At 32.3% G+C, this 18,228-nt stretch overlaps 1 protein-coding gene across 1 annotated transcript in view; it reads right to left on the reverse strand.

Moving 5' to 3' along the window:
* LOC124367021 (asparagine--tRNA ligase, cytoplasmic-like) overlaps positions 1-14,548 on the reverse strand; it is a 51,865-nt gene extending 37,317 nt beyond the window's left edge. The window contains exons 1-4 of the mRNA XM_046823703.1: positions 14,361-14,548; positions 5,126-5,186; positions 4,557-4,705; positions 3,992-4,253 (exon numbers count right to left, since the gene is read on the reverse strand). Coding sequence (XP_046679659.1) covers positions 3,992-4,253; positions 4,557-4,705; positions 5,126-5,165 — 451 coding nt within the window. The 5' untranslated portion in view covers positions 5,166-5,186; positions 14,361-14,548. The remainder of the gene's footprint in view (positions 1-3,991; positions 4,254-4,556; positions 4,706-5,125; positions 5,187-14,360) is intronic.
* Between the last annotated feature and the right edge of the window lie 3,680 nt (positions 14,549-18,228).

Here is an 18,228-nt window from a genome sequence, read left to right on the forward strand (position 1 = left end):
TTGACTGTATCCATTTGCAAAATTTTGTTTGATAGTCTACAAAACTGACTATCGCCTATCAATTCAAAGTTGTTTATTTTTGGTCTTTCGTCAAAATTTAAGTTCCGAGTTATTTCCCCTGGAATTGTTGGTTGTCAATCTTGACCATTTTCAATTTCCCTAGGCCCATCAAAGTTTTCTGAATTGTTCCTATAGTTGTGTCCCCCCCGGTAATTTGGTCCACCCCTGTAATTTCCCCTACCTCGAAATGTTCTGAAACCCTCGGGTCTGTTGTATCCCCTATTATTTTCCCGATTCCTTTCAAAATGATTCCCATTAGTGTGATTGGCCCTACCATTGTTGGTATGAGAAAATTGTGTGGTATTTACTGCCCTGTTCTCATGATTTGGCCTATACTGCTGTCCTTGGGTACTGTCATGAAAGTTTTGTGTTGGCCTTCCTGTGTATGTTTTTTGTCTATTTCCATTTTCATGATTAGTGTTGTATGTATCCCTGAAACTTTCTTTTTTGAAAGGCTTTACATAACTGAGCTGATTTAATACTACTTCTAGTTCTTCCCTACCAGCAAGGGATTGTAGAATTGCCAGACTGGCACTTATGTGTGGCGGCAAATGTCGACAAATAAAGCCAACAAACGTAAGGTTATCCATCTGGTTGTCCAATTTCTTTGCTATGTCAAAATACCCAAGCACATAGTTTGTCAAATCGGTTTTACCTTCACAAAAATTCCCATTACCCATCAATTTGTTTTCAAAATCTTTTTGTTTAGTAATGCCCCAGAATCTCTTTTTGAAATCATTTTTAAATTGTTCAAAACTCTCCCATTTGTCAATGTTTCTCCGAGCCCACTCAGATGCTTCCCCCATCAAGTATTTTACAATATACAAAAGTTTTGTTTCCCAGTGTTCTTGATTACTATTAGTAAATTTTTCAGCCAATTTCAAAAAATTCATAGGGTGAGTCCTATCATTACCCTCATCAAACTCGGTCAAATAGAGTTCCGCCATAATATTACAAGCCGGTTGTTGATTAAGACCGCTACCCTCCATTTTTATGCTTTTCACAGTGGTCTGAACTTTGTTCGACTCAACTAGTAGGTCTGATTCCTCTTTTAAATTTGATTTAGATTCTTCCCCGTTTAGCCCTACCTTAGTATTTTCACTCATCCCTACATAATCTTTTATTCTCAGTATCTCCGTTGCATGTGTATCGATTTTATTTACTATCTCATCAACCCGAGAACTAATCTGTGAAACCTCTTGATCGAATTTTTGATTGACTTTAGCAATTTTAGTTTCAACTTCTTCCCCCACAACTTTAATCTCTCCCTTCAATTCACTTTGAACGTTCTCAATTTTTGTGTTTAATTTTTGTTCAATTTGTGTCATGCCCGTTTGAACGTCATCCATTTTGCTATAAATATCGGTTTTTAGGTCATCCATCTTGTTATAAATATCGGTTTTTACCTCATCCATCTTGTTATTTAATCCATCAAATTTGTCATTAAGTTGTGTCATCAAAAACAACAATTGCTGATATGCATCAGTTCTATCTAGGCCTACCACCGTTTCAACATTATTCGCATTAGCCAAAGAGCTGTCTGATCTAGGCCTATTAGCTAGCTCCGCGAGTGTCATCTCACTACTACTGTCCGAATTGTCAATATTCTCGAAGTTCTGATCCATCATTTTTAAATTTTGATTTAGTCTATTTCAAATTAGAAAACCCCTACACAATTATTAAGCTAAACCACTTTTAGCTGCCCCACGTTGCTGGGTGCCATTTGTAACGGATACGTTACATTATAATAAATAGTAACAAGATAGGTTTTGTGAAAAATATATTAGCTTTAGACTCTTTGTCTTTACAGGGTCGTTTTACAATGGGTGCGGCGTAGGGCAGCTATGTGTGGTAAAATGAAAATAAAATTTTGATAGAAACAAATTTTAGATTTATTGAATAAAAACTAATACTAATGAAACATGATTTTGATGAAATGAAATTATGGCTATGCTTAAAATAACATCCTACAACACAAAATCCAATTAGCTTGAAATAATTAATTAGAAAATACCCCTACTCCCTAGCAGTTAAAATTTAGAGTCTGATTAGTTAAAATGTTGATCGAAAAGGTTTAAATACTCTTAAACATATTCACCAAATCCCATGATGGCGACACGGCGGTCCTCACAGATAATTGAAAAATTTAAATTTGGATCACATTGAAAAAAGACTGATTAATAATTGAAAAATTTTGAAAACTGTTTCACAACGTACTACATCATCAAGAGGTCGAGGAAGAAGACTCTCTCTTTCCCAAACTCCGCGTCAGTAGCGCAGAGAGGGAAAAGTGATACCCTTCAAAACGGAAATTTTCCGTTTTTCTGGTCGAAAAATGATCCGCTTTTACCTCTGGCTAACAACCCACTCGAATTCGGTGCGCAGAGAACGAGTTTGCGTTCCCGCGGGGTCGCTACCCTCCAATGAGAGTAATCCTTACGTTAGCCAATCGTGGCACGCGTTTTGCCGTGTTTAGCTTTGTTCTTTGATGTTGATGAGGAACTATCGAGTTTTATTAAATATGGCCGCTTTACCATTCGAGCTTTATGTTTAAGGTTACAAAACTGTCAGTGACGGGCTATGTCCCCATGCACAACTAAGCTTCATAATAAATTGAAATTTGATTATTCTCAAATATGAGAATGATAACATTAACTAAGCAATTAAATTGTCGGTTTGGATTCCTATTCATTTAGATTTATTATTAACAGAAAAATATTGTTTATTGTATTATATTATTCTCGAATTTATTATTAATTGTAAAAGTTGATTTAGGTTACAGGCTAGGCCTATACCCGTTACAACTTCCAGAAAAAATTTAGCTGCCACTATTTTTTGAAAACGACAATTCAAATAGCAAATTTAGCATACTTTTGTTTGAAGACAAGATTGCACGGTGTGAAACTAATAAGTAGTTGTGATCATGTGTGTATTAAGGAATCCACATTATGAGCACTGTTGCCCTCTATTACATTGTATTCAATGATGACACTTTACTATAGCAGTTTTTATTTTTAATGCTGAGTCACAAGATATTAGGTATAATCATATTTTTAAAAGACTGTGCCTAAAAATGATCAAGTTGACGGAACGATAACTGAGAACCAAAATCAAGGGATCTGACATAAAAAGTGGAATCAGTCCTTTATTATCAGTCTGCACATATGACTTGAAAACCTCTATTAATGTATATATTCATTTACTGTAGGCCTGTATGAAATCAATAAATAAATATATATAATAAATTCTTATTTTGTACTCGTCTGCCTTGGAATCAATCTTCATCTTGGCTCTAAGTCTTATGCAAAAATCTATACTGAATAAAAATTAAAGAATTACACTTTATAGATGATCGTATTTTTAAGAACTCATTGGCATTGAAGCACAAAAATCTAAGTTTCTGAAGTGAAAAATGTATGGATTTGAGATGAATTCTTATATATAACGCTGTTTTACACTTTAAATGTTAAAATTGGAACCACAGATGTGCAGCCAGAAGCTACTAGTGTTCCTTCTTGATTCTGACACCAATATTCAACATAAATATTGATATATTTGAATTGGTCTTTATATGATCATATCTGATAAATAAGTATATACAATCTACTATGGCTAAACATTGATATTTCATGTCAATGTAGTTTAGTACGTCTTAAGCTGACTTTTGTTGGCAGAAGCCGCTTAACGTGGCATGAGCATTCATGTTGAGACACTTGTATATTACCAACCTGACGGTATAAATTTGATAAATTACATATTTATATTACCATCAAATTTTACTGTAAACTAAAATTCTTCTAAATGATTATGCAGATTGTACAAGTAATATCGGTGATAATATTGAAATGGTTTTGTTTCTATACAAAGAATCCCATAGAATTATGAAAAATTGTTCGGTTTTCATATGAAACCCCAAACAATTATGACATACCTTGTTTTCTCAATCGATGAACCCAGCCATATATTTTCACACGGCTACCTCTATGTTCTTTACCATTGAAGATTTTTATAAGTTTCGCTTTTGGTAAAGATTTGTCCTCTTCTATTTTGATCTTCTTTGCTTCTTCAAGATTCTTCAACCTGTTATCCGCATCTGTTTCTTCTTTCTTGGCCTTGTCTGCGGACTTGTAACTCTCTCGTACCCATATCTTCTGGACCTTCTTGAGCTGAGATTTTGCCACCACTTCGAATTTCTGGAATAATTTGAAGCACATTTAGGCTGAAAGGTATTAAACGCTTTTACGTCAGAAGGATCATTCTGTTAGATATTTCAAAGGATAAGGATGTCCTTTAACACAGACTACATCTGAGAAGATTACATCTACCACCCACTCTTACTAGCAGTACTTGGCCATTACCCCCTCCCCTCATTAGCATGACAAATTGTAATTAAATAATAGTAGATACGTCTAATGACTAAAAATCTGTTACATCAAAATAATCTCAATCAAGATGCCTAAAATAAGAAACTAATAGAGTAAGCAAAATGTACAAACCTTTCCCTCCTCCTTTGCGTCTACATATATGGTTGGGAGTGGCTCCTTCCCAGCATGCCTCATTGCCTGCAAAACGGTCTTGAAAGGCTTATTTTCCGTTCCATCTCCAGTTTCATCGCAGCCAGTCTTCTCGGACGTATATATTTCACCTGAAACCAAGGCGAATTAACAACTGACAGTGTTTTGATAAGACATAAATATTAGAACGGCTTGATCATATAGAAAAATCCAATTTTATATATACTCTTAGATGAGTATTTTGATTAAAGACAAAAGTAAAGATTTAGTTTTGAACAATTACATTAAGGGATTCTGCGAGGAAAAATATTCATATTGGGTCAAAATTACTTGTTTAACGGTTGTATTGTACATATGATATGGGAGTATATGAGAAAAATTAAAAACACGATCTATAATCTATCTACTTACAAGTGATTTTATATAGAAGATATATAACCACAGTATGTTTACTGAACACTTAATTAAAATTCAAGATAAATTATTTGAATCTACACTTCAAATCAAGTCGCTTAATATTAATCAACTTAATGTAGCCTATACTCGCTTACCTAATGATATATCACCCATTTTTGACTCCAGATCTGGCATCTTGTAAACCTTGGTTATTGCCTGGAACAATCAAAACCGTTTCAGAGCCTTGTAATAGTGAGTTAGAAAGCTGGTACTGTATTCTACAAATATAAATGCCCACAGTTTCAATAAGAACCTATTGTAACTGGTTACAAAACACTGACATAGCTTAATTGATTGCAATTATTTAATACGAGAATTATCCTCACTTAAGCTAACTATACTTCCCACTAACCTTGCAACATAAAGTCCTACCCACGTGGACAAAAGGAACTATAGACTAACTTGGAAACAATGCAAATAAACTTAATTACAACTTCCTACACTTTAAACAAATAATTTCAACTAGCATATACAATAACATTCATGAACCCTTTCAGTGCCAGTAATGTTTGTTTGGATTCTAGTAAAAAAAGTTTTGAGTACTTTTAAAACGTTATCCAAAAATAGTATGTCAATTCAAACAATTATTCTTGTACGCTGATTAAAAACAACATAACTTTGTTATGTATTGGCCAATATTTATATTTTTGTTTTGGCCTGTAAAAAATGTGTATAATCAAAACCATCATAAAAATGTAAAAACTGTTAAAACCAATTTTTAATTTTTAGGGTTGATTTGTACAAAAATTAATTTTTATCAATGGCGAAGCGATGAAAAATTTTAATAGTCTACTATTAGTCAGAAATCCGTGAAAATAGGCTGACTTAACTATTAGCTAGAACGTATTTAGTTAACTGCTTCTGCAGTTTTATAAGCGTGTTTTGTTTGCGTTTGAAACACTATGTCTTTACCTATAAAAAGATATTTGCACTTAATTTCAAATTGCAAGTTTAGAGAACCATAAAAAAAACTGTAACTGTTGACTCTTCTGAGTCTTATATTTAGGAAACAACTTTATTGTGCATGTCTAAAGAGCTGAGCAATCAAGGATTTCGTATACAAGCTTGTGCATAAACAGAACGTCATGAGTGAAGCGTCTTGATTCAAGGGACGGTAGGTTAACACGTTATATATATTTTTAGTAGTATCTGATGTAATCAAAGTAAAAAATCATTTCATACCATAAACAATTTAAAATAGCTAATAATTGATTAATACGGTACAATGAGATTGTTCTTGGCACTTCTTGCAAATAATGGTAAAGACGATCCAATTGGCTCTTGGCACTCAAAGGGTTAAAATCATAAAATTACATACAAGTTTTGTATTTTCAAAATTAAATATTTTACTATCTACAAAATTTTAATAGATTGGTGTCAGTGAGGTTAACAGCCAGAGTAGCCAATAAAAATTTCAACATTATTAACGTATTCTGCTCATCCTCCTGAATAAAATATATATGGTTTTAAGAGGGTGGAAATCACAAATAACCTGGATTTTTAATAGCCTAATTGAAATGAAAATGTAAATTTGTGTACTGTGCTTCTTGTTATCTACGACTTTCAGTGTCATCAGATAACATATCAGTGTCTTGATAGCTTAACGAAGTGTTCAGTGGTCAGAACATTTTAGTTAAGAACCATCAGCCATCTCCTGCGCCTTTTTAATAAAAATGGCTTCAATTACTCAATCACAAAGCGTTAACTCTAATACAGTTGATTAGTTTTGAAAGATATTTACGTATTTGATTGTGGATTATGTAAGCAGTTAAAATATTTAAAAAAACTAATTTACTTTTATTTATTTAATAGGTCATTGTTTTTTCAAAGTGGGAATATAAGTTTGTTGTCTATTCATGTGTTATGGCTACATTATAATTAGCGGCCACCAATGCAATCGGATGATGATTATCAATTTTAAATATTGATACTATAGAGTACGACATTTGACCTATAGATATTCATAATTATTATTCCCAGCTTTATTTAGACTGGTGACGTCATTACCAGCTGTTACTAGTGACATCATTATCAGCTGTTACTAGTGACATCATTATCAGCTGATGCTAGTGACGACAAGATGGCTATGAATATGCAAGTATTGGCTCATAATATTTTATTTAACATTAATACTGAACAATGGTTTCAAGAAAAGGAGCTAGTTCCTTTAAATTCGAGGTGTAGAGTTTGTAATGAGGAGATGATTACCAGGATTAAAGGTGAGAATCAGACAGATTTGTTTCGCTGCAAGAAATGTCTAGAAACGCGATGGAGAAACATTTTTTAAACATTCAAAGTTTGATATAATTAGCATAATAAAATTCATGTACTATTTTAGTTGGAAATGAACTACTTACGACATTTTGGTAAATGAGTAGTTTTAAACGGTATATGTACATGCAGAAGTATGATTTCAGTTGTTTTGTTTGGTTGGACGACAAATCTGAAAAAGAAGAACTATTGGGTAGCGAAAGAGTGGTAGTTGAAATCGACGAAGCAAGGATTGGAAAAAGAAAACCGTGGAAGACTTAGAACGTACATGGGTAATGGTAGATGGACTAAAATTAGCCTTGACACGATGGCTTAAAGAACGGCCATTTTACTCGCTAGATGAGTTCTTAAACTGGATGTGTGAAGAAAATTGACATTGATAATTACTTGACTGTAAAACCCACCAAATAGAAGATTTAAACTTATATATAAGAACTATTTATTTACCAGATGTATCTGTTAACTTTGAAACAATTTGAAAATCTTCATGTAATGTGACACCATTCTGATCTCTAAGATTACAAATAAAGAATTTTGTCTGACGTACACATTTATAAGAGGGAGAGAAGACGTGGTAGATTCCGTTTACAGATTTACTCAGAAAATAACGTGATGCCGAATCACTAATCCCGTTAGTTGTGAAACATACTAGACATGGAATAAAAATCATTACTGATCTATGGAAAGCTTATTTTGGACTAAAAACACAAGGTTATGACTATTATACTGTTAACTTCTGCAAACAAGCAAACAATTGAATCAAATTGGAGAGCCACTAAGAAATCTCTAAAAACCGGTCTCAGAAGTGAGTGCATTGCTGATCATCTTGCAAAATTTGTGTATAGACATGAAATTATGATTACTGGAGGTTAACTATTCGAGCATTTTTTAAATGCTATAAAACATGTGTACCCTGTTAAGTAATAGTTCGTAATATTATTAGTTCTTATCCCACTGGGTTTTCTTGTGCTGCAGATTTTTGTAGATCAAAACAAATAAGAGGAGGAACCTGTATATTTGTTAGTGATAGACTAAAGCCTAGGGAATGTGATGTAACAAGGTTTTGTGACGAACTAAATTTTGAGGCAGCAGCTGCAATACTAGATGATTGTAAAACTGTTGTAGTTTCAGTATATCACTCTCCCAATGGCAATCCACAGGAATTTTTGCTAGTAATGGAGAAATTTTTAAATTTTATTATGAATTGGAAATTTTACACTATTATAATTGGGGGTGATTTTAATAGTAAGTTTGATATTACAAAACATACCAAAACTGCAAATGAATTTTTAAACATTTTAAGACAGTTCAACTTTTTCCCCTTGAATAAAAATGCAACCAGGGGTAAAAATTGCCTAGATAATGTTTTTATCTTTAATCACAATTTATATGTCTCCTCTGTAACTACCTTATCGTTTCCTTACTCAGATCATGATGGGATACTTGTTAATGCATGTCAAAAAGACGGATTTGTTGACTCAAGGGGTACCTCTCAACATATAAATAGTATTCAAAGCATGGTACTACCTAAAAAGAATATTAAACCTCTCTCTTTACTTCTGGAGTCTTATGATTGGCCGTCCTTGTTAAGTGAATATACTAAGCAAAGTTCTGCAACACTATTTACTAAAATTTTTGATGTTATACTGAATAGTATTAATCATTACAAAGTTGTTAAAAGGGTGAATAGAAAAAGAACAGAGCATAAAAACAAATACAAACAGGATTGGTATACAACTGAATTAGCTATCATGAAGGAAAGGCTACTGTTCTTGGACAGATTAAGAAAATGTAACAGGGATAATATACATCTAAATATGGGGTTTTATGAGTTGAAGTGTAAATACAGGTGTTCTATAAATGAGGCAAAACATGCTAAAAATGTTGAGTACATTCAAAATAGTAAAAATAAATGTAAAGCTGCCTGGGATGTAATTAAATATAATACAGCAAACAGCAAACAAAATATTTGTAATATTGAGCCTGATGTGTTTAATGATTTTTTTCTCGAATCTGTAAAAGAAATTAAAAATAAGGTTGTTAATTCCAGTTTTACATTTGTTGAACTTATGGAATCAATCTCTAATGATAGCTTAGTACATTTTAAATGGAAAATTGTTACTTCAAATGATGTTTTGGATGCTGTCAGGGGAATGAGCAATTCTGATAGTCAAGACATATATAGTATGTCTAACAATTTGTTAAAAAGTATTATTGGTAGTGTGGCTGAACCTCTGGCAGTGTCTATTAATCATCTGCTTCATGACGGTATTTTCCCTGAGCAACTCAAGATTTCACGAGTATGTCCAATTTTTAAAAGGGGTCCTAAGGACCAACCTCAAAGCTACCGCCCAATTTCTGTAATTCCTGTATTGGGTAAGCTAATTGAATCATTGGTTTGTAAGCAAATTACTACTTTCTGGGAAAGTAATAACCTTCTGGAACCTTCACAATTTGGGTTTAGAAAGGATAAATCAACTTTTAATGCTCTAGATCAATTAGTTAGACAAATTCACTCAGCTTTCGAGAGCAAGGGCTTTGCTCGGGCTACTTTTTGTGACTTGAGCAGGGCCTTTGATTGTGTTGATAGTAAAATTCTTATATCTAAACTAAAACATTACGGATTTTCTGGGCCTAATCTAAATTTTTTTGAATCATATATTAACAATCGCAAGCAACTGGTCTTTAATAATGGTAAGTGGTCTAAAGAAGCCCTCGTGGAGTGGGGAGTTCCACAGGGCTCCGTCCTAGGTCCCCCACTCTTTTTAATCTATATAAATGATTTACCATTATCTCTTAACTCGAAAACCATATTATATGCAGATGATACTACACTTTTTAATGTCAGTCAAAGTGTACATGATCTGGAGCTGTTGGCAAATGATACATTAAAAAATGCATCAAACTGGTTTCATGCTAATGGGTTTTTGCTAAATAAAGACAAAACAACAAAAATGTTGTTTACTCTTAGGCATATTGCTGGGTCATTGGACGAAAGCTATTCAGACTCAGTTAAATTCTTGGGTATCAACCTTGATAGAAATTTGACATGGGCAACACATATTGATTATCTAAATAAAAGACTCTCACGAGTCATTTATCTTCTGAGTAGACTGAATGATATTGTACCACTAAATTCTATAAGAGCCGCATACTTTGCCTTTTTCCAATCTGTTTTTAGATATGGATTAGTCCTATATGGTAATTGCACCAGAATTTCCGAAATACTAGTATTACAAAAAAAGGCAATTAGGGCTCTAAAAAAGTGTGATACCAGAGAGCATTGCAAACCCCATTTCATAAATTTTCGTTTTCAGACGGTTCTAAATTTGTATATATATGACTCGGTGGTTTACATCCATAAAAATCCAAATTTGTTAAATTTTAAACATAAAATTCATGACCACAACACGCGTAATCGAAACAATGCTGAAATTGGACATTTTCGATTAAGCAAAACCCTCACCAGTCATGTTGTAGTATCTTTGAAAATTTATAACTTTCTGGAGAAAAAATATTGCTCATATCCCTTTGATATCTTTAAGAATAAGTTATATTCCTGGTTGTTGGAGAATCCGTTTTACAGTCTAGATGAATTCTTCAACACCAAAAGTATTGATTTTTAATGTGTTTGTTACTGTTACTGACAATTTGTACTGTCATTTTTGTGATTTTTTATTTATTTTATTTAATTTACTTGTAAGACTTTATTGACTATTGTATTGACTTGGTTAACAATAAGCAATATACTATGACTTTGTCAATGATGTAATACATTTTCATGACAAATAAAATTATTATTATTATTATTATAATACATGGTTCAAGAGTACTTTTAACACAGTTCAATTATTTCATTCAATTTTAAAACCAAATTCATTTCTTTTACATATACAAATATAGTTTTTTTCATATTACCATTTTTAAAGCCCAAAACTTCATTCAATTTTTACACCATTGCTCAAAGTTTTATTCAAAGTAAAAAGGTGTTTGTAGATAAATTCCAAATTAAAATCTGTTTCATTATGGCGGCAAGTGATGTACGTGTTTTCTTTATTTCACAACCATTGATGTTTATACTAGAAAATATGTAAGGTAAGTAAGTAAAATGTTAATGTTTAATTAGAATTATATTAATTGTATATTACATTTTAATTTGTAAAGTAGGCCTGTATATAATGTTTTAAATTGTATATCATATTAATATTTATACATTAATGTCTAAGATTGAAAATGAGCAAATATATATTTTTCTTCGAAATATCTATTAGGTATACGTCATGTGGTCGCATATCTTGTTTTCAGTTCTTTGGATAGTCATGAATATCGATGATTCAAATCATACAATATTTCATCATGCGATTGTGTTAGTTACCGCTTATTATACTGCAGCCTGTGTTATTTTTAAATCTAAAAGAAAAGCTATTTTTATGTGATCTAGTGGTACTTTGGGATTATACCGACCACACCAGTATGAAGAACACAAAAATATAAATTTATAGAAACAAACATGATAGAACGAAAAACAAATCTTTAATTACAAAATTACAACGATTATCAATTGTTAATGTCGCTGTTATCTTATCTTTCTCGAGAACCCCGATTACGGCAGGCCGTGCGGCATCACACGATTATTTCAGTTTTTTGCACGGTACATAATTGCCTTTCCATTACAATTCAATTTATATTTCTGATCAGCCCCTCTAGAATTTGATATTTTACTGATAGGTACTATCTCGAGGGATGTTTTTCTTTTGTTGACATCAGCACGGGGCAGCACCGAAGGCCATTGCGCTGATGGCCGGAGGCACTTGCATTTTGGGTGTCGGAGTGTGATCACGAATAAAAACAAGTTTTGTGTGTTTTTTTCAATAAAGAGTTTAGTTTTTGTTTGGTAATGTTTGTTTTTGTTAAATTGTTGTGCTTGAAGAAATGTAGGGGTAAAACACAGAAGTACAACAAAGCAACGCACCAGCTGAACGGGCAGTGAGACTCTGCAATCACGTTATCTACTAGACTGCTCGACTTTGACCTCTGTCTGAGGATGGGGAGGGGTTTGCGATAAGACAATTCCTGTTTTATATTGATGAAATATTGTTCTACGCTAATCTAGTAATAAGTAGAAGCAAAATGTCAAATAACGATTCATGTCTGGGTGTGGTCGGTATAATCCCAAAGTACCGATCTAGTTACTATATGTAAGTACATACGAAGTTATGGTTAAATTAGCTTTGCTTAATATGTAGCAACTTATGTTTGTTTTTTACATTATTTATTAGTTTGTTGAAAGTTTGATTCATTTTGTATGCATTATTTTCAATTTATTAATATCTAGCTGGAAACAAGATTAACACTATTAACCTATTGCTAACCTAATGAACAAAAAATACAAGGTTTTAAAGTATGAAAATGGCAAATGATATTTAAAACATTAAGGGCGGAACTGCTTTTCTTGCAAGATAGTATTAAGTTATGGTTAGATGAATTAACAATATTTGTTTATTTTTGAAGTTGCGTTTCTTATGAAGCAGTAATGGCCGGAGTCATTAGTGTTCAAGTCATTTAAAATTTAATGTTTACTTATATGTAAAACATTGAGGAATTATTTTGGTATGACACAATCAACGTGAAGGTTTTGGTGTTGCCGTAGCCTGTGCTGATGGCCAGAGGCACTTGTGTCAGGCTGATATAAACTTTTATTCTAAGGTCTAAATTAACAAAAACATCTTATATTTGGGTAAAATTTCCCTGATTTCAGCATTATTGCTATTATATGTATCCAAAGATGGGGTAATGGCTGATGTTAGCTGCAACCAATAGGAGGTTGGGGTAGGGTACAATAAGCGGACCCGGTTTTTTATATCGAAGAATGTAATCATCAATACCTAATATTCGCATCTCAAATCCTAAACTATCAATCGATATAAAAGTATCTATAGTCCTCAATAACAATCATATGCTTTAAATTAAAATATGGATTTAATATTTACAGTGATGAAACAAATTATTATAAGAAATATTAGGAAAACTGAAGATAACCATATTTGCTCCTCTCACAGTTACAGTTTCCCACAAATTTCACATAATGGATTTTTCAGTACGAGTCCAACATGTTGAAGCCACGTAAAACATGTCTTATCATCTTTCAAAGCAATGTTGTGTAGTTTTCTAAAATTGACTGCCATTTTTAATAATCAAATGTTACTTTATAATAAGAGGCCACCAGCACAATAGAACCACATTTATGATTATCTAAACTATATAAACAAAAATATTGACACGAACTACATAAGAACATTATATACATACATACATAAACTACATACGAATTATATAAAAACTATCTGTTATGTGTATCTATAAAATGTAACAAACAAAATGGTTTAACATTTAGTTACTTTTAACTGTTTTTAAGGATATACTGTGATTCGAATGTGGTGGTGGCCTCTTATTATACTGCAGCCAAAAGTAGTTCCACTTTTAATGTTCTATAATTTTGCTATTTTGTCATTTCCACCCATTGAAAGTATATTCAGGAGGACAATAGCAATAGGTTAATAATGCGAAACTAGTATTTTGTCACTTCAGCTGTTAAGTTCACAATTACAAATAGTTTTTTTTAATTAAAATAATATTATTAAGTTGGGCCTATAGTCTACTCATCCAAGCAACATAATAAAACAAAATTCATCCCATTATGTTATTTGTGAAATAGTTTGAACAATTTAAGTGAGGATCACGACAAAAATATCATAAATGTACAAATGAGGGACTGTAAATGTATAGCACTGACTGCATCACCCCCTCAATAAGTGCTTGACACTAAAATGGTTAAGAATTTTAAGCATATTGTAAAATACAAACTTGGCTACAATAAGATTTAAATTGCAACTGAAAACCAGTAGGATAGTCAGAAATTTCAATAACACTTGGTTTATTTTTGAATAAAACCAGTCACATTCTTTCCTAACCTATGTTTCAGAATATCAATACAGTAAATACACATCAGAATTTAGAATAATGTATAAAACACGAAAACAACTAATAACGTTTGCTTACATGTAACAGATACAAAGTAAATATATCCAATCACTTTTATGTAGTTACTCCACAAGAGGAAGATAAAAGCGGTAGGGTGACAGTTACGGTTCAATTTTGTCTTCTGAACTTCTACTGCACCACATCACTACCACCACATACACCACAAGACCACATGCTGTGGGTGCAGGTTATTCTGATGCAACGATTTGGAATTATGTTGTCATTATAACCAACGTAGCGAAACATAGCTCCTAAAACCACAACACCGAGAACTTGATTTTTTTTTTTTTTTTTTTAGGCTATGTCATTTAGCCGCGACGTTCCCTGTGGCTTTTACTATTCTGTGGTTGTATTTTTTCTACTTGGTTTATGAAAGGGTTTCTATTGGTTGTTATTCGGTACAAACATGTATTTTTTAGAGTCAGTAAAGTGTGGGAAAACAAAGAAGCTAATAGTTTTGGAAGTGGGGATAATGTTAGTTGGAGAGATCTTCTCGCCATGGGTCAATATGGCATTCCTAACCCGGGAATACCTGATTTTATATACAGTTGAGTTTTTTAAGTTCACTGTAGGCTATGTTTCCATATATAAACCTACAGTAGTCTAGTTTTGACCTTATTAGACCTTTAAATATTTGTAAAGCAAAGTCTGGGTGTGCCACATGTAACAGATTTTATGATGTTTAAGTTTTATAAGCATTGTTTATACACATTATTGTTTTGAGGTTTAAAAGTGAAATCTTTATACAAATAATACCCAGTACCCGCAAGTTGTCCACGAGGGGAACGGGTGTGTTTTTAATATAGAAGGGTGTGATCCAATTATTATTTTTTTCTGGATATTACTAAGGTGTTACTTTTGTTGGCATTAGTTCTAGACCAATTCTCATAAAATCGTTAGCTATTGTAGTTAGGGTTTCTTGAATGATTTCATACAGTATACATTGTTCTTATTGTATGAGTATATTACAGTGTCATCTGCATACTGTCAGCATTTTACATTATTTTTAGATTAGTGTGTACGTCTACCACGTATATAGAAAACAGTAAAGGACTCAATACATCCCCTTGTGGCAGGCCTCTACATGTCTGTCTCGTAAAGTTTGCTTTTGGAGTGCACATTTTTAATTGCCTGTCAGCGAGCCGTTTCTGACAATACATAACAAATTTTGCAGGATTAAAAGCTCTAGTTATTTGTTACAGAAGCGTTGGTATATAAATTTCACCATAAGGATTTGATATATCCAATGATGTTGGGACGACATTTTCCTTATATGATAAGGCAATACAGATATCAGATGTAAGATTCAGGATGTAGTCGTTGCATCCTATTTGTTTCCTAAATCCAAATTGAAATTCGGGAACAATATTGTGGTTTTTAACAAACCATTCCAATCTGTTTTAATCATAATGTTCAATATTTTAATTATGCAAGGAATTAAAGATATTGGTCTATATGATGTGAGTAAGTGTTTATCTTTATTAGGTGTTAGTAAAGCTATTACTTTTAACGTTTTTCTTTCTTCTTTTTTCTTTTTTTTAGAAGCCGATCTCCTAAAAGATCTCCTAAAAACTGTAATATACTATTACTATTATACACTTTAAATAAATGGTTAAGTTTAATTTGTATTCTGATGATTATAGCTAGAAATAACAAATAACTCAGTATGATATAAATGTGAACTTTAATGATGATAAATTAATTGGCATACAAGTTTGAATTTTGAAACAAGATGGAGGATACAATAATAATGGTAAATTTTTAAACACAGTTCTTAAATTTTAGGGCAGGGTGGTGGTGCTGGCTTAATGAAATAGAAATATTGGGTTTTTTTTTATAAAAGATATTGTAATTTTGAAAAATAATTTTGTTAAATTTTAATTATGTTAATTTTGAATTATTAACCAAATTGAATGTTCCTGGGTTTTATGTTCTTCCAATGAATCACTGTTAAACTTAAGAATTTTCTCACCCAATGTCTGTCTTCTGCTTCTTTGTACTTCAGTGATAATAAGAATTTAATAAAGTAACCTTTCAAATACTGCTGAATAAATGTAACCAGTTTCTTTATAATAATAATCTTGCTTCACTTCTTCCAGATCCCTCTCTCCTCTTCACCTTTCAAATCTCTGCTCTCTTCACTCTTCAACAATCATCCCTGCACACTGTATCACTGACTTTAGTTCACTTTATAACTTTTGAGTTTTATATGTAATAAGGTGGATTTTGATTAATTTTGATTTCGTATTTATTATTGTTTGTAGTTAAATTTGAGACAATTTATAAATAATTATTCCTTAATTATTATTACTAATAAATTTCTAAATTAAATTAGGCCTAAGTATTGAAATGAATGTGAGATGGGTGTATGAAATGAGTCATTACAATATCCCCTCAGAAATCATGTGAAATAAATGAACATGGTTTCGATACAATGACGAATGAATAGCAAATGATACATATAGATGTGTGATACTTAAAGAGAAGGATGAACCACATTAAATGAGTGAATTAATTGATGATCATACATACTATTTAATAAATTTAATTAACAAACAAACAATAGGGAAAAATGAGAACAAAATTAAAATTAGGGTTAGGTAGTATTTAAGCTAAGCCAACGAACAAAGTTACAAGTTTCTTAGTATACAATAAACAAACAATAGAGAAACATTGGATTAATGGCAAATATTTAATCAATGTCAAAGGACATAGTTTTTTATTTTTGGAAATACACATTTAATGAATTGTGTACCGAATAGCGGTATACTTTCCACTAACAAATTATTATCCCCTCCTGATAGGAAAATGTTTATATAGTATTGATTAAAAGTGTCTATGTCACTGGGTGTATAGTTGCACTGTTTATTTGGGGAAATAGTATTAATTTCACGCACGTCCCAACGCGTCAACTTCAGTATCTTCTGTAGCGTTGTTGACCGAGTTTTTATATGGCTTCAAAGAGGATATATGATAAGGTCCATATACATGCTCTTTGGATAAATCAGAAATTTGGTAGGTCGATTTCCCGAGGATTTCTTGAATTATGAATGGTCCTTCGTACACTTCAAATAATTTTGATGTTTCACCAGCTATAGCTTTAGAAAGGTGATGGGACTTTACCAATACTTGGTCATTAATTTGGAGAGAAACTGGTTTTCTCTTTTCATTTATCTTATCAGATCTCTTCTTTCTACTTTCTTCAAGTTTACGCCTTGCAATCAGTAGTTTGTGTTCGATTGGTACTTCTTCAGCTAGAGGGTTTGATACATATTTTTCCCAAAATCTGATATTTCTTGTTCCAAACTGTAGTTCGTTTGGTGTGAATCCAGTTGATTCATGGTAAATTTCATTAAGACATTCATTTATAACAGGTACATATTTCACCCATCTCTTATGATTTTGTGAAGAATACGTTCTGAGACAACGCTTTATTTCTCTAATTGGCCGTTCTGCCAAATTAAAACTGGGGTGATACACTGGACTGTATATTAATTGTATGCTGTGAGATTCAAATTTCCTGATCCATTCGTTACTTTTAAATTGGGTTCCGTTATCTGATTGAATTCGTTTAGGAAAACCGTAATTAGGAAAGTGACGGTGAAATAATTTATGTAATATACTTCTGGTTGTTGCTCTTTGCAGTGGATAAAGTTTAACGAATTTGGTAAATATGTCAATAACAATTAACATGTATTTTGTATTTCCTACACTAGTCGGTAAGGGACCTATGATGTCAACTGCTAACTGGTCATTCTTCTCTCTGCATTTAACTCCTTTGGCTTGACTGTTGAGTGGATGGTTGTTGATTTTGCAGCGCTGACATTTATCACATGATGATAACAGTTGCCTGATTGTTCGATGCCTATTCTTGAAAATAAAAATT

Source organism: Homalodisca vitripennis, chromosome 7 (assembly GCF_021130785.1).
Source record: "Homalodisca vitripennis isolate AUS2020 chromosome 7, UT_GWSS_2.1, whole genome shotgun sequence".
Lineage (NCBI taxonomy): Eukaryota > Metazoa > Arthropoda > Insecta > Hemiptera > Cicadellidae > Homalodisca > Homalodisca vitripennis.